The following is a 14,865-nucleotide window of genomic DNA, read 5'->3' on the forward strand; positions in this document are numbered from 1 at the left end:
AAAATAATTCTTCTTCACTTACGCCTAACAACCTCACACAGTTTGCAAACTAGTAACAATAATAATAATAAATCGATTCATTAAAATTCGCGTCCAAGGTCATTTCCAAACTATTTGTCAAGGGACAGGGCGATCGGTTGTTTGCTACTATAGTTTTTAACAAGAAATAATATATAGATTTAGCCAAGTCTAAAAGCGGAGCTCCTGGGCTGGGTTGTTCAAAGCCCGATTAAGCTAACCCAGGATGAGCGAGAGTTTTGATTTGAGGTTTGGAAATTTGGGGTGAGGTTTTCTGTATATTGTTTGCCCTTCTGTTTTGAGTTTGAATAATCTCAAAATACACAAAACAAAAGCATGAAAAATATTTGAACAAATGAAACATTTACACCTTGGTTAACATTTAATCCTGGGTTAGCGTTAACCGGCTTCCGAACAACCCAGCACTGTTTACAACAAGTTAACCTGACAAGAACCTCGCGGCGATCCAATCGAAAACCAGCACTTGGACATTAGTCAACTTCAAAAAAAAAAAAAAAAAACCGTGAACGTAACGAGCTCTAAACTTGAGCCCTCAATGTGTTTGTTAAAAGTTTGTTAAACGCCAAAGTTTTCTTAAAGAGTTGAATATCATTACATGGTATTCCAATCTACATGTTATGATTCAAATGTACTAAACATTATTAAATAATTTCGGCCCAATTGAATCTGATTGTTATTGCGATTGTTCAAGATCTTAAGGATGTTCGCGCTCATTGTTACTGCGCATCCTTTCTGCGCACGAAATTCCTGTCCATGGTCACCGATGTCATACATCAAGCGCGCGCACTAAGGAATAGATATAAGCGCGTATGGGGCTTGGCACCGGGAGCGCTAACTTCGCCTGCAATTTAATCTCTTGGATGCCCGTTGAACCCCATTTTTCTTTCCGTAGATCAATTCTTTTCCCGATTTTATCCATTTTTACAAAACAACAAGAAAAGTCAATTCGTGAGAAGTTATAATTATTTTACTTTTTCTGTTCTTGCGTGAGAGGAGTTTTCTTGGAATGTGGCGGGACAAGGCTAATATTTCCTATTCGACCTCAAACAAAGGGATTAGCTCCAAAAGTAAACTTAATATACTTAGTTGTGTTTAACTGAGTACGTTTACCTGATCTAAATTTCACTAATGGAGCTCTTTTTTATGTCTGATAGTTGTAAGCTAACTTCGTCTTAAAATTAACAAAACCTCTGAAACGCATGGTCTTTAACGAGCATGGTAACCCCATAGTTTTGTTTTTGTTTTTTTTTTTTTTGGCAAAAGTTGACCTTTACCTTAGTTCATGACAAGTTAAAAAAGATATATTCGTTGAAACATTTTGAGCGCGAACGACCTTAAGCTGGCATGTACGGGCGTACGTTGATATAGGTGCCGATTTGTGAAACCGGTACAGTCCATTTTGCTCAGACTACACTTGAATAATATGCCAGGCATTGTCCGTTTACGATCTTCGGTTTTTGTTACATAGTCTTGAAGACTATGTCGATTATGTCGGACCGCCAAGTAAAAAGGGTGAATGTGGTGCATTCATCTGTACTGGCCGACGACTGCGGAATTTCTTGTAGAAGCTGACTGGACATCTCTCCGTATGGGTGGCATGAAGTTTAGGCTGGAATGCTCTTTGGTGTTCTTGTTTCTGACCATGTCGGGTCTTCGTACCTCGCTCGGCTAACAAACCAAGATATTTCTTGACCGTCATTCTGCTGTTAAAGCTGAACGTCTCCCCAGCGTAACTTACGACCTTCATTTCTTGCTCGGAAACCAAAGTGTAGGGTTAAAAAACACCATACAGTTCTTTCAAGTGCAACTGGATTGAAGTCACCGAGTTCTCCCGCTTCAAAAATAGCATCTTCTTCGTTATCGTCAATCGCCTGAGCGGCTTTTTTCCTTTCCCGTGCTCGTGAACCAGTGACTTGCACTTCGCAGCTAGTATGCTTCTCGATTTTTCAAACTCATTGTCCTTGTGTATCTTGAATGGATATTTCTTCTGAAAATGGGAAATTGCTGCTGGCTCGTACTCTTCTCCATTTTTCCTGCGTACGTTCATAAAACATTTGGACAAAAGGTGGTCAAGCTCCGATACAGGAAGGCTTTCAATTTATTTGCCATACCGTTAGTTTCCATGTAGCGGAGAAGAGTTTTCATATCAGAAGCTGTCTTCTTATTTGTTTTTACACTTTTCTGTTTGTTTATAAAATCGTCTATGACCTCCTGACTTTCGCTGATGCCTCTTTCAATTTCTACATCAGACTTTTCCAGATCTTCAGGATAATAAAATTCGCTAGGTGAATATTCGTCTTCCTCTTCGATGTTGTAAGCTCTGTAAAATATCAATCTTTTAGGCAATTTCTTCGCGAAATCCCGACCAAGAAAGAACCAATCAGTAGGCACCGATTTACCCCAAGACTACCTTGCCATATAATAAATACTAATATCGTGATTTTTGGCTTTTTTAAAGTTAAAGTATTAGGGAATTAGTGCTTATTTAAATGTTTGCTTACTCAGTTCAGAACATCAGTCGCATAGATTTCCATAGTAAGTTCCAGATATTTACGCTATTTTCTGGTCGCCATGTATGTGTACAACGGAGGTACACCGAAATTGGCGGCTCCATATTTGGCTTTGTAAGTTTGTGCAAAATATTTCGACGAATATCTCTCACAATGCCTTGAACTTATACACTGAATGGTCTTCGAAATATTTTTCTTATTGCGTGACAGTGCAAACGAAGAATATATTGAATTTATTTAAAGGTCATTGTTTACAGTAAATGATTGATTAGTATTTTACTGGTGTTACGCTTTTAGGCTTGGCTAAATGTATATATTTCCCTCCAAATCACCTGGCAGGCCGTTAAAGGTCGTCAGTAAAGAATTGGCAATTACAGAGAATTTGAACTATTAGGAGTTTCCACTAAATTCCATTCGTTGAAAACAAGCATAATGTAAGTACCATGAAGATGTCAAGCAATAGAATATTCTTTTAATATTTAATCTCTCATTGCTAATTTCTGTCGAGGAAACGACAAGTACTTAGAGTGAATTGCTTGAGTAAGAACAGAGAGCATTATTACATCGTACGTAACCACGTACGCACCTGACCACTGATACTAACTCACATTCTAATTTCGCCCAGAGGTCTCGATTCTTGGTGTAAACAAAAAAGATCGCTGCCTCAAAGACGAGATTTAAAAAACAAACAAACAAACAAAAAATCGCAGCGGGTGTCCATACGCATATGCACAAACACATCTGGTATATCAAAAGTGATTTCCTTGAATTATCTTGATTTATTAAAAAAGAAAACAAACTCTTCCACTGCCACTGCCACCACTACTACCACTGCCGCAACCACTGCTGCTGTCTCTGCCGCTGCGACTATCGCTGCCGCTGGAACGGCCGCTGCTATTACCACTGTAACCGCCACTGCCACTGCCACTGCCACTGCCACTGCCACTGCCACTGCCACTGCCACTGCCACTGCCACCACTACTACCACCACCACCACTACTACCACCAGCACAGCCATCACCTCCACCAAAACTTAAAATATCGATGCCACCAACAACGACGCTGCCACTGCCACTGCCACAGTCACAGCCACAGCCACCAACACCGCCACCACCACTGCCACTAACACTTAAAATGTCAATGCCGCAAAAACTGATACTGCCACTGCCACTGGCACTAGCATTGGCACTGGCACTACCACTGCCACTACCAATGCCACCAACACCGCCACCACCACTGCCCCCACCACTTCCACTAACACTAACACTTAAAATGCCACAAACACTAATACTTCCACGGCCACTGCCACTGCCACCACCAGTGCCACCGACACTGCCACTGTCACTGCCACTGTCACTAATACCACCATCGCCACCACCAACACCTCCACCACTGCCACTAACACTTAATATCTCAATGCCACCAACACTGATATTGCCACTGCCACTTCCTCTACCCTTTCCCCTACCACTTCCACTTTCATTGTCACTGTCACTTTCACCACCAACACCACCCCCACCACTGCCTCCTCCACTTCCACTGCCCCTGCCACTGCCGCTAACACTTAAAATGCCACCAACACTAATACTGCCAAGGCCACTGCCACTGCCACCACCAGTGCCACCGACACTGCCACTGCCACTGTCACTGCCACTGCCACTGTCACTGATACCACCATCGCCACCACCAACACCTCCACCACTGCCACTAACATCTAATATCTTAATGCCACCAACACTGATACTGCCACCGCCACTTCCTCTACCCTTTCCCCTGCCACTTCCACTTTCATTGTCACTGTCACTTTCACCACCAACACCACCCCCACCACTGCCTCCTCCACTTCCACTGCCCCTGCCACTGCCGCTAACACTTAAAATGCCACCAACACTAATACTGCCAAGACCACTGCCACCGCCACCGCCACCGCCAACGACACTGCCACTGCCACTGCCACTGTCACTATCACTGTCACTGTCACTGTCATTGCCACTGTCACTGTCACTAATACCACCATCACCACCACCACCGCCTCCACCACTGCCACTGCCACTTAATATTTCAATGCCACCAACACTGATACTGCCACTGCCACTTCCTCTACCTTTGCCCCTGCCACTTCCACTTTCACTGTCACTGTGACCACCACCAACACTGCCCCCACCACTGCCCCTGCCGCTTCCACTGCCCCTGCCGCTTCCACTGCCCCTGCCGCTTCCACTGCCCCTGCCACTGCAACTAACACTTAAAATGCCACCAACACTTATACTGCCACTGCCAACACCACAGCCACCGCCACTGCCCCCAAAACTGCCACCGTCATCATCACGGCCACTACCAATAACAACGCCACTGCCACTGCCACGGCCACTGCCACCAACACTTAAACTGACACTGCCACTGCCAACACCACCGCCACCGCCACTGCCCCCACCACTGCCACCGTCATCGTCACCGCCACTGCCAATACCAATGCCACTGACACTACCACGGCCACTGCAACTAACACTTAAAAGGCAACCTACACTAATACCGCCCATGCCACTGCCACTGTCACTGCCACTGTCACTGCCACTGTCACCGCCAGCAGCACTGCCACTGCCACTGCCACTGCCATCCCGACTGCAACCATCACGGTCGCTAGCACTTAGAATGTAACCGTCAATGCCACCAACACTGATACTGCCACCTCCACTGCCACTTCCACTGACACTGCCACTGTCACCACCACCGCCACTGCCCCCACCACCACCCCTGCCACTTCCACTGCCTCTGCCACTGCCACTAAGAGTTAAAATGCTATCAACAGTGATACTGCTACTGCCATTGCCATTGCCATTGCCATTGCCCTTGCCATTGCCATTGCGATTGCCACTACCACTACCACTACCACAACCACTGCCACTGTCACTGCCTCTGCCACTGCCACTGCCACTGCTACTACCATCGTTACCACCACTGCAACCACCACCTCCACCACCACCAACACTGATACCGCCACTTCCACCACCATTGCTACTTCCACTTCCACTGCCACTTCCAATCCTACTGCCACTGCCACTGTCACTGTCAATGCCACCAACACTGATACTGCTTCTGCCAATGCCACTGCCACCGGTACTACCCACAACACCATCACCGTCACCACCACCACCACCACCACCACCACCACCAGTTCCACTTCCACCGCCACTGCCACTGCCACTGAAAATGACACGGCCAGTGCTACCAACACTGATACTGCCACCACCAGTACCACTGCCACTGCAACTTCCACTTCCACTGCCACTGTCACTGTTGCTGTCGCTGTCACTGCCACCACCAGTGTCACTGCTGCTGTCACGGCCACAGTCAGCAGCGCCGGCACTGCCACTGCCATTGCTATTGTAGGGCACGAGTAACTTCTAAAGAAACAATGAAAACAGGTAATTAATGAACCATCAGTAGTAAATATATGTATGATATATTGAAACATCCAAAGGATCGTGATTTCTACCACTGCTTCTTTTAGATTTGCGATTCATTCCCTTTGGTGAAGAGTCTCGGTGGATAAACAACATTTTTTTACTGTGTACAAGGTACAAGTTAGTGACGCAGAAGGTAACACGTTACATGTACTTAATTAAGAGTATTTATTTGTAATTCACGTTACTCAGATATAATAAGGTGGGTCCGATGCGAGTTAAAATTTTAAGCCTTTTACAAGTCTATGATAATGAATATCTTTCCGTCACTCACCTAATCAGAATACGCTCACCATAAAATGACTAGTTAGACATTCAATGGGTATTTGAATGTCACATGATAGTTTACAATAAAACCGCTTCACCCCCCCCCCCCCCACCCCGAAAGGCTCTGGGTAGACAACATTGCAAAATCCAGGACTTCAGAGGGTATTACAACAGCGCACTGTTGTCCGCGAATAGGGAGCTTAAACAATGACGACATTGACGCTAGGGAGGAAGCCCAGCAGAAAAACAAAGATTTATATTTTACCCAGGAATTTCGTCACTCTCTGAACCTGTCCGGGACTCAATTCTGTATAAAAATCTGCTCAAACTAAGTATGTAATGCCAGCGATCAATTCGCAACCGAATTTTGCCGTCGTGGCCTAATTTCTCTAAAACACGCAGAACTCGGTCATTTCACGTTGCTGTTTTGCAAAGGGGGACTACGAAATGGACGAAGATTCATAATGCACATGCATAACTATAGGTCGGTTCTACGTGGTGTCACGGCAGCCATATGGATGTTCCAAAACAATGAAGCGGCGACCATGTTGGTGTACCAAACGAATGCCGTCCGAGTTGAACTCGTCTTTTTGTAAACACTTCCTGTTTTCCAATAAATATTCATGTCTACAGGCCACGTGAGTGGAAACGCTTTATTGCTCTGTTCATGAAACCTTTTGTCTGGTGACGACGGGCACACCTGAATTCTTTTAACTTGGTAAGGCTGTTCCCGATCGTAGCGAAATTATACATACTTGTAATCTTAATAATAATAATGATAATAATAATAATAATAATTAATGGTAGTAGGACTGAGTAGAGTCCAATTCTGTCGGTTATCATAAGAGTGATAACAAAATCGGACGACCGCGCAGCGGGAGTCCGATTTGTTTAGCACGAATATGATTACAGACCGAATTGGACGACACGAAGTCTTATTACCAATTAATCATAAAAATTACAATTTCCGAGAAAAGAAGAATAGCCAAGTTATGAATGAAAGGGAAAATTGGCATCAAAATACCTAAACAGGAGATGTAAACATTCTAAAGCCACCGCGCCTCCTACCGGGAATTAGGCACCAAAAACGCAAACGCAAGCGCAAGCGCGCGCATACACGCACGTAACTACAACATTGAATGTATTTGGTTGATTTAAACTACAACTTTGAATGTGATTGGCTTATTGAACTGTCCGATAGCAAACTGTCCAATAACGAAATGTCCAATAACAAACTGTCCGATGACAACTTGGCAAGTGAATTAGTGGAAAATAGGTGTTATTTAAACCAAGCACAATCGAGGACATGGTAATTTTTTTATGATTAGAATAATGATGATGATGATGATGATGATAATAATAATAAACTTTTATTGAGGGTAGCACGCAACAGTGATAACTGAAAAACCAATGGCCCTTATATAAACATTTACAGAATAAAAAAGATGACTTGTTAAGAGGCTGTCTCTGTAAAAACCGACCACTGATTTTACTTCGAAAATTCGATTTTTCTCATTAGCCGGGATTTCGAAGCCCTTACCTAGTCAATCACTAAAATGAGTTTTATTTGATTAAAAATTCGCATTGAACTTTTCTACGATTGACTGAAGTTCGGTCCGCTCGACACAAGTTGCATGGCTGCCGAAACTGAAAAAATAGCACATATTGCCGGCGCTGTAAAAAATTACTATTCGCTCAAAAGTCCCAATTCTTTTTTTTAACTATAGATATATCACAGCAGTTTGTTTAGCCATGTTGCAATTATAATTCAATGTTGTTCCTTCAACGCTTAAAAGAGGATTTTCTACCCGTTAAATCGAGTTTTGAACCAAACACAAAAATAACTCTACTTTGAAGGCACGTTTTAAAAATGTGACACCTGTTTGAAACTGCTGAACTACATCAATAGAAATTATAAATGGCCCTTAATTTAAAACAATAATAAAATTTGTCTGCTCACTAAGTCAGTTTTCAAAACTAACGACCGCTCAAAGTTCACGAAATTTTGAAAATATTCCAGTGAGTAACTAACATACTCGCCTTCGTAAAGTGCTCCGATAAATTCACGTAAATCTCTTACCTGGCTTCAAGATTTAAGTATGTGATACTCACGGGAACTAGAATACCTGTTGTAAACACCAAAAGGCCGTGGCATTTATCAATCCTTCCTTGGATCCCCGGATCACTGTTTGCTGTTCATACATGTAGGTGTACCGAGAGTTGTCCAAAAGAGTGCTTCTACAAACCTTACAAGAGGACTCTACATGATTAAACCGGCTTCGAGGAAAACAATGGTCAGAAATACAACGAACATCGAAGTATGTGACCGTCACGCTCGACACAGATGAGAACGTATAAATGCACCTTGCATACAAACCTACCGCTGGAAGGAAAAGCCGGCAGTTTTAATGCTACCTAGGTTTCAAGGATCGCTACAAAGGATGAAAACTTTAATCTTTAAAAAAGAATTGGGACTTTTGAGCGAATTGTATTTTTTTTACAGCGCCGGCAGTATTTGCTATTTTTTCAGTTTCGGCAGCCATGCAACTTGTGTCGAGCGGACCGAACTTCAATCAATCCTAGAAAAGTTCAATTAGAATTTTTAATCAAATAAAACTTATTTTAGTGATTGACTAGGTAAGGGCTTCGAAATCCCAGCTTATGAGAAAAATCGAATTTTCGAGGTACAATCAGTGGCCGGTTTTTACAGAGACAGCCTATTAAAAATTAAAAATTAAGAAACTGATTCTCAAATATGCAACGATTATATAAAAAAACTGAGATATTAAAAAGCAAAGCATTGGATCAAGTCTAACAATTAAAATACGAAAATTGAAAAATTAAAAATTTACGTGATAAAATGGCCCAATTCCTTATATTTGTCCATAAAATGTTCAAAAATGGATTATTTTTTAACGATCATAGAATGTTTTCTATAGTACTGTTATGGCAAAGATCGTAGCGATTATTTAACAATTATTCGCCAAAGGCTCAGTTAACATTGGTGAATATTCACCAAGACAAAGTCGAGGTGAATATTCGCCAATGTTTACTGAGCCTGAGGCGAATAATTGTTTTAGTATAATTTTCAGAGGTGAATATTAAGGACTAGAAAATAACGGACTAAAACATAAAAACACAGACGCAATTGTTCGTGCGCCTACGCGTATGCAGCCGTAGTTTTAATGATAAGCTTACATGTACTTCGATAGTCAATCAATTTAATCATCGAGTTCGGCACTAAAACAAACGAGTGAAACACTGCGAAAAACAAATTGATCCGGTACCTTTGTTTTATCGTTATTGACTTCATTCACAGTTGTCATCATCACCTAAAAATGAGTCGCTTTAGTTTGAAGGAAAATAAATTTCGGTCGATCGATCTGACCTGCTGGCGACCGACGCAACTACTGCGTTCACGATTCTTAAAAGCCTTGAATGCGAGTTCTTGAAAAGATTTTTGGTCCAAGGGCGACAGTAGTCATTTTGAAAATTCTCCATCCTTTCGATTAAATATCCTGTACTTGGAGTGATGTCTTTCGAATAAATGAAAACTTCATTCAGCAACTTTCCGCCATGTTAACTTGCCGAGTTGGCAATTAAAAGATGGCGAGCTTAGTAACGAAGCTCTAGCGAGGTGAATATAGCGTCATATGATGAGCTTTTCGACCAATCAGAATGTTCAATTCTTATATTCATCCCTGGAAATTATACTAAATCCGGATTTGTTGAAGACGGGATGATGCCCTTGTTTCATATGATTTCAGGCCATTTTCTACATTTTTTTATTTTGTTTTTTCGCAAGACATTGAATTTAAAACAAAAATGCCAAAAAATCAAAAGGAATATTGATCTAAGAGGCCCGGTACCCCAGCATCATTGTCGTGGAGCCTGGAAACCACAGGATTAACATGGAGACGGTGAGAAAGTGGAACTGGCGTTTTATTAACGGGATCATTTTCGTGCCATTATATAAGAAGTAATATTAAAGTAGTAATTACTCGTACAACAAACTTGCTGTCGTATTTTTTTTTTTCTGTAGCACTGTTTATTTCTCAAATTGAAGGTATAAAATGCATTCATTACCTTCCTCGTAATGATTAATTTTTTGTAAAATGCTGAACATTTACATCCATCGAACGGCGTTAAACGGAGCAAGTGGGAAAGCGGCTAAAATCGAACCTGATAATATCAGGGAGCTTATGCAAACCACGGCGAAAAAGGCAACGAAAACGTCGCCAAACTGAGCAGAAAAATGGCTATATACGTGCGTTCTAAGTAACTGTACATTTCGTAGCCGTCCTTTGCAAAACAACAACGTGAAATGAACAACAGTGTATTTTTGGAGAATGTAGCAGGGAAGATCGGGATAGATTGAGTTTGTCATTTGAAATGAAGGACTTACGCATTTACCCTGAAACGAAGGATCTATGTTTATAAGGAATCACATTCTTACGCTGGACCAGTTGAAAACTAAGAGAAACTGAGAAAACTAGGCAGGAAGTCACATAGCTCAAATAATCAATTTTGCTCAAACTTGGCACAAAGGTTGGGTTGGGGACTGAATGATTATAGCAAAAACAGAAGATCAAAATATTTTATTCCCTTGCAAAAATGGCAAATCTGGCACTAATTTATGCATATTTAATTAGCTTTCTTTAATTTAGTATTTCAATGACAAGAAAGGCAATGTGAAAATGAAATCCACTGGATCATGTTCTACAATTATCAGTCTCAAAACACAGATATTCATTTAAACTAGGCAATTTGATTTGCACATCTTTTAAAGTAAGGTTCATATTTCGTAGTGTTTTGAATAGCTTTTAATTAATGGCAGATATCTACAATGGGAAACAGCAAATACACATCATTCTAACATGGCTAGTGAGAGCAATCACCAAAGAAGTTCCTAAACAAGCCACAAAATGTTTGGGGACTTTAATACCTTTTTTCTGTGCTGGCGTACCGTTAACATAGGAATTAACGATTTATAGTCATTTTATATCCTCAAAATCCACAAAGAGCAAACATTGCTGCTATAACACTGATACAGACCTCTTTCAAAACCCACCACAAAACTCCGTCATCTTTGACGTCATGTATAATGATGCAAATTGTACCGCATAATATCGTCAAAAATGGCGAAATGTTTTGTGGTGGGCTTTGAAAGAATTCTGTATGTTACAGCAGCAGTTATGGTTCTCTCTGAATTTTAAGCGGCCGTTTTAAAGAGCTTTTTCGACAACCTGCTCATATCTCTGACGATGAAAGCGGGATGGTAATGGCTATCCTTTTTTGAAAAAGAAAAAAAAACAACGTGCGCCGAGGTTTGTTACGAAGGCACGACACAAAACTGAACATTTTGAAAGAGAATCAAGTTGAGGGAACTCGTGAGTTGAATCTTCTGCTGCAGTATTTACATTGATATCGTGAGAATGCCAGATATTATAGCTCCGAAAATATTTGAAAGCAATCTCAAGCAGTTAAAGGCCTGGGCAGGAAAGTAAAGTGGGCAGCTATCTCTCTTGTTATATTTGTTTCTTCAAGCTGAAATTTGCCTTGATTATAAAACTCGGCCTCTTGCCTTGCCTTAACATATTGTTTTGATCACGTGACGAGTGTGTGTGCTAAATGGCTCACGTGTCAAAGGCATCCGTCTCGATCGATACCTCGATCAGCATCTCGATGGATACTTGTTCGAGATCCCGATCGATGCTCGGTCGGAACTTGATCATCATTCTGTCGATAGACAGCTGAGTGTCGACCGACTCATATGCATTGATCGAAAATTAGTCGACTCTCGAGCGCCGATTGTCGACCTAGATGTCGATCGAGAATATCGATCGATCGAGGAATCGATCGACACTCGACCGCGGATGCCTTTAGTTAACACGTTTGTTCTTGGTTAATACTCTAATCCTCCGTAGGAAAAAATATGGCGGCTGAACATTTTACCTCAGTACCATGCGAACCTAATACAGCCCATTAGGTACAGGGTAAGCCATATTTTTGCAATATTTGTCTCTGTACTTAAGATATAAAGTATACTAGATTTGAAGATGTTGAGACTTTTCTGTAAGTTTTTATGAGTGTTGTAAAGGTTTTCGTGCGCTTAGAGTTATGGGTAAATGTACCAGTCGGCATCTTTTTTCCTGCGGAGGATTCTTCTCTTTACATGGACTGTTTGGGAACGAAAACGCGTACGCGCTTCGTAATCTCGAAAACATGAAATTACACCTGAACAGTTTCAGTGGCTGTAGTTACCTGGATGTTGTCGTTGCTGTCCATTATAGTTTCTTTCTGTTTCTCTCGAGTTTCTCCACGAACGTTTTGGTCTGTTCTACTGGATTAAGTCGCTGTTCAAAACAAATCAACTTGTTTCTTGTACGGCAATACGCAAAGCTGAGCGAACAACATGAAATCAAAACCTTCTGTTATTCAAATGATGACTTCACCATTAATACGCCATTTTACTAATGCTAGCTCCAGTCCATTGTGATCTATTGTATTGTATTGTATTGTATTGTATCTGTTTAATAAATTAATGAGGCCATTCTTGGCCGAGTGATCACTTCTTGCCCCAACAAAGGAAAGGAACTAGGAAATATTTGCATTAGCAAAATGGCCTATTTATGTCAAGGCATTATTTTCACATTATTTTCCGTTCTTGAAGGTTGCACCAGGTAAAAAGCTAAATAGACCAATTTCGATATATTAAAATTCAGCCTAACACAATAGACCTCAGCACGAGGCTCTGGGGAATAAACCCCGCAAACTCTGTAGTTATTCCCCAGAGCCTCGTACTGAGGTCTATTGTTTTAGGCTGAATTTTAACATACCGAAATTGGTCTGACAGGAGGCGACCTCAAAGGAGAGCCTGTCGCGTACGTTGAATATTCCATCAGTATACGAAACGGCGTGCTTTTGTTACAAAACTAGGACAATTGTTCCGTTTACGAACTCGACTTTGAATCGCCTTGGCTTTGGGACGTTAACCGTGGAAACAGCTATATTTCACTAGCTGTATTTTGATTGCATTTGTTGATTAGTTCCAGTGGCGACAAATAATACAGTATCCAGCCAAGGTTGAAATTGTTTGGAATTGATGAAAAGTACTCTGAAGCCAAGATTTATTAGAGTAAGCCGGAACCAAAGAACGGCAATGTAAATGCTGCCTATTTTGTTTTTTAATTAGTTACCAGTGGAAATATTGGAATCAGTCGCCAGAACCGCGGAGTTTGTTTACGATCATGAACGAGCACGCAATATCAAATGTTAGCTAATATTCGCGCTTCCAGCCTTAATCTGTAACATTTAATAGAATACTGTATGCAAAAATATTCATATTCTTTAACAAATGCTTAAACATTGCCATTAAAAGTACAATGGTTAGCATGAAGTTTGAAGGTAAATGTAAATGTTTTGGTCTACAGAAACTGGCGCTGTCACGCAACGAACGTATCGTTCAATCCCCCTAGCTTTTTATTCGCTCACTCCAGGCGCGTTCCTTCGCTCGCCCGCTTTCTCGCTAGACGTTGTTCGATCTCTCCGCCTAGAAAAGGAAAGGAAACGGCTGCTACGCAGGCTACGTCCATGCTCATTTACGGTCATACACTTTTCATCGCTGTTTATTTTATGTTTCTTGTTACAACGAAAATAATATTGTCGAGAAGAATTCTTTATGCTTCGGGGATCCTAATCCATTTATAGCCCCCGCAGAGGCCAAAACCCGAGGAGGCACCCTAGGATTCCCCGCGTGTATACATACAAGGAATTTCAAAAAAAGTAAGAAATGTGTTGGTAGTATGCGTAGCGTTCTCGATTTGACGAAACTAGGCGCGCACGGTGGTCTTGGGTAATGTGGGGCAAGGAACGCGGGCTCTTGCTACCACGAGTTCGCGTTTCGCCATCTTCTAGCAGCATTTCAAGGTTCTTGTAACCACGAGTTCGCGTTTTGCCATGTTCGAGCAGCAGCATTTCAAGGTCAAAAATACACTCCAATTACAATATGACCTGCACGACGATTTTAGCGCGATCAAATAAATTCGCTTCGAAATGGGCGAGATTCTCAACTAGGACAAATTGAAGACGATTTCAAAGATCCTGAAGATGGATTTTTGGAGAAAAATTAAACAACTCAGAAGGCATCGTAAGAAATTCTGAAGAACACTAGAAATTCGAGGCCAGTGTGGTTCAATTGTAACTAAATAGCTAAATGGGATAAATACCCTTCCGATCGCCAGTTTTACCTTTGACTACCTTTGGTACCTCGTTTATTCCGATCGCTTATTTGTATTGAGTAATCCTACGTTGCGTAGAGCTCATTTGATGGCTGGGTGACTTTGCAGGGATCCAAATGAAAATGGAAATGTTTTGCAGCGTTTTCGTTGAGGTAAAAAAGCTCGACTCTAATTTGCATATATGGTGAATGTAACGCGATACTTCTGCTTACGTCGCGGAAAAAAATTCGACTTCCGTTCTGCTTTCAAGATACGTTTGCTCGTATATCAAGACAAATGGTTTGTTTCAGCATCAAATTGGAACAGCAGAGTAGTTTGACTTAATTTTTTGTTTCGCTATAACTT

The 14,865-nt window shown here is 41.5% G+C and overlaps 2 protein-coding genes and 1 pseudogene across 2 annotated transcripts; 1 reads left to right on the forward strand and 2 right to left on the reverse strand.

Annotated features, from left to right (window-relative positions):
- Nucleotides 1-1,319: 1,319 nt before the first annotated feature.
- Nucleotides 1,320-3,290, reverse strand: LOC145498469 (uncharacterized; annotated as a pseudogene).
- Nucleotides 3,170-5,345, reverse strand: LOC145497714 (uncharacterized). Its single transcript, XM_081477550.1, has one exon. The coding sequence runs from the start codon at nt 5,087-5,089 to the stop codon at nt 3,332-3,334; it is 1,758 nt and encodes a 585-aa protein (XP_081333676.1). The 5' UTR covers nt 5,090-5,345; the 3' UTR covers nt 3,170-3,331.
- Nucleotides 5,346-5,347: 2 nt separating this feature from the next.
- On the forward strand, nt 5,348-6,089 carry LOC145498470 (uncharacterized; the record flags this gene model as incomplete). Its single annotated transcript, XM_081478397.1, has 1 exon — nt 5,348-6,089. A coding segment is annotated over one exon (603 nt), but the record flags the coding sequence as incomplete, so codon positions are not given.
- Between the last annotated feature and the right edge of the window lie 8,776 nt (nt 6,090-14,865).

Source organism: Orbicella franksi, chromosome 9 (assembly GCF_964199315.1).
Source record: "Orbicella franksi chromosome 9, jaOrbFran1.1, whole genome shotgun sequence".
NCBI lineage: Eukaryota > Metazoa > Cnidaria > Anthozoa > Scleractinia > Merulinidae > Orbicella > Orbicella franksi.

Coding starts and splice junctions, on each gene's coding strand:
- LOC145497714 (XM_081477550.1), bottom strand. CDS start 5,089: ATGGGCGGTATTAGTGTAGGTTGCCTTTTAAGTGTTAGTTGCAGTGGC.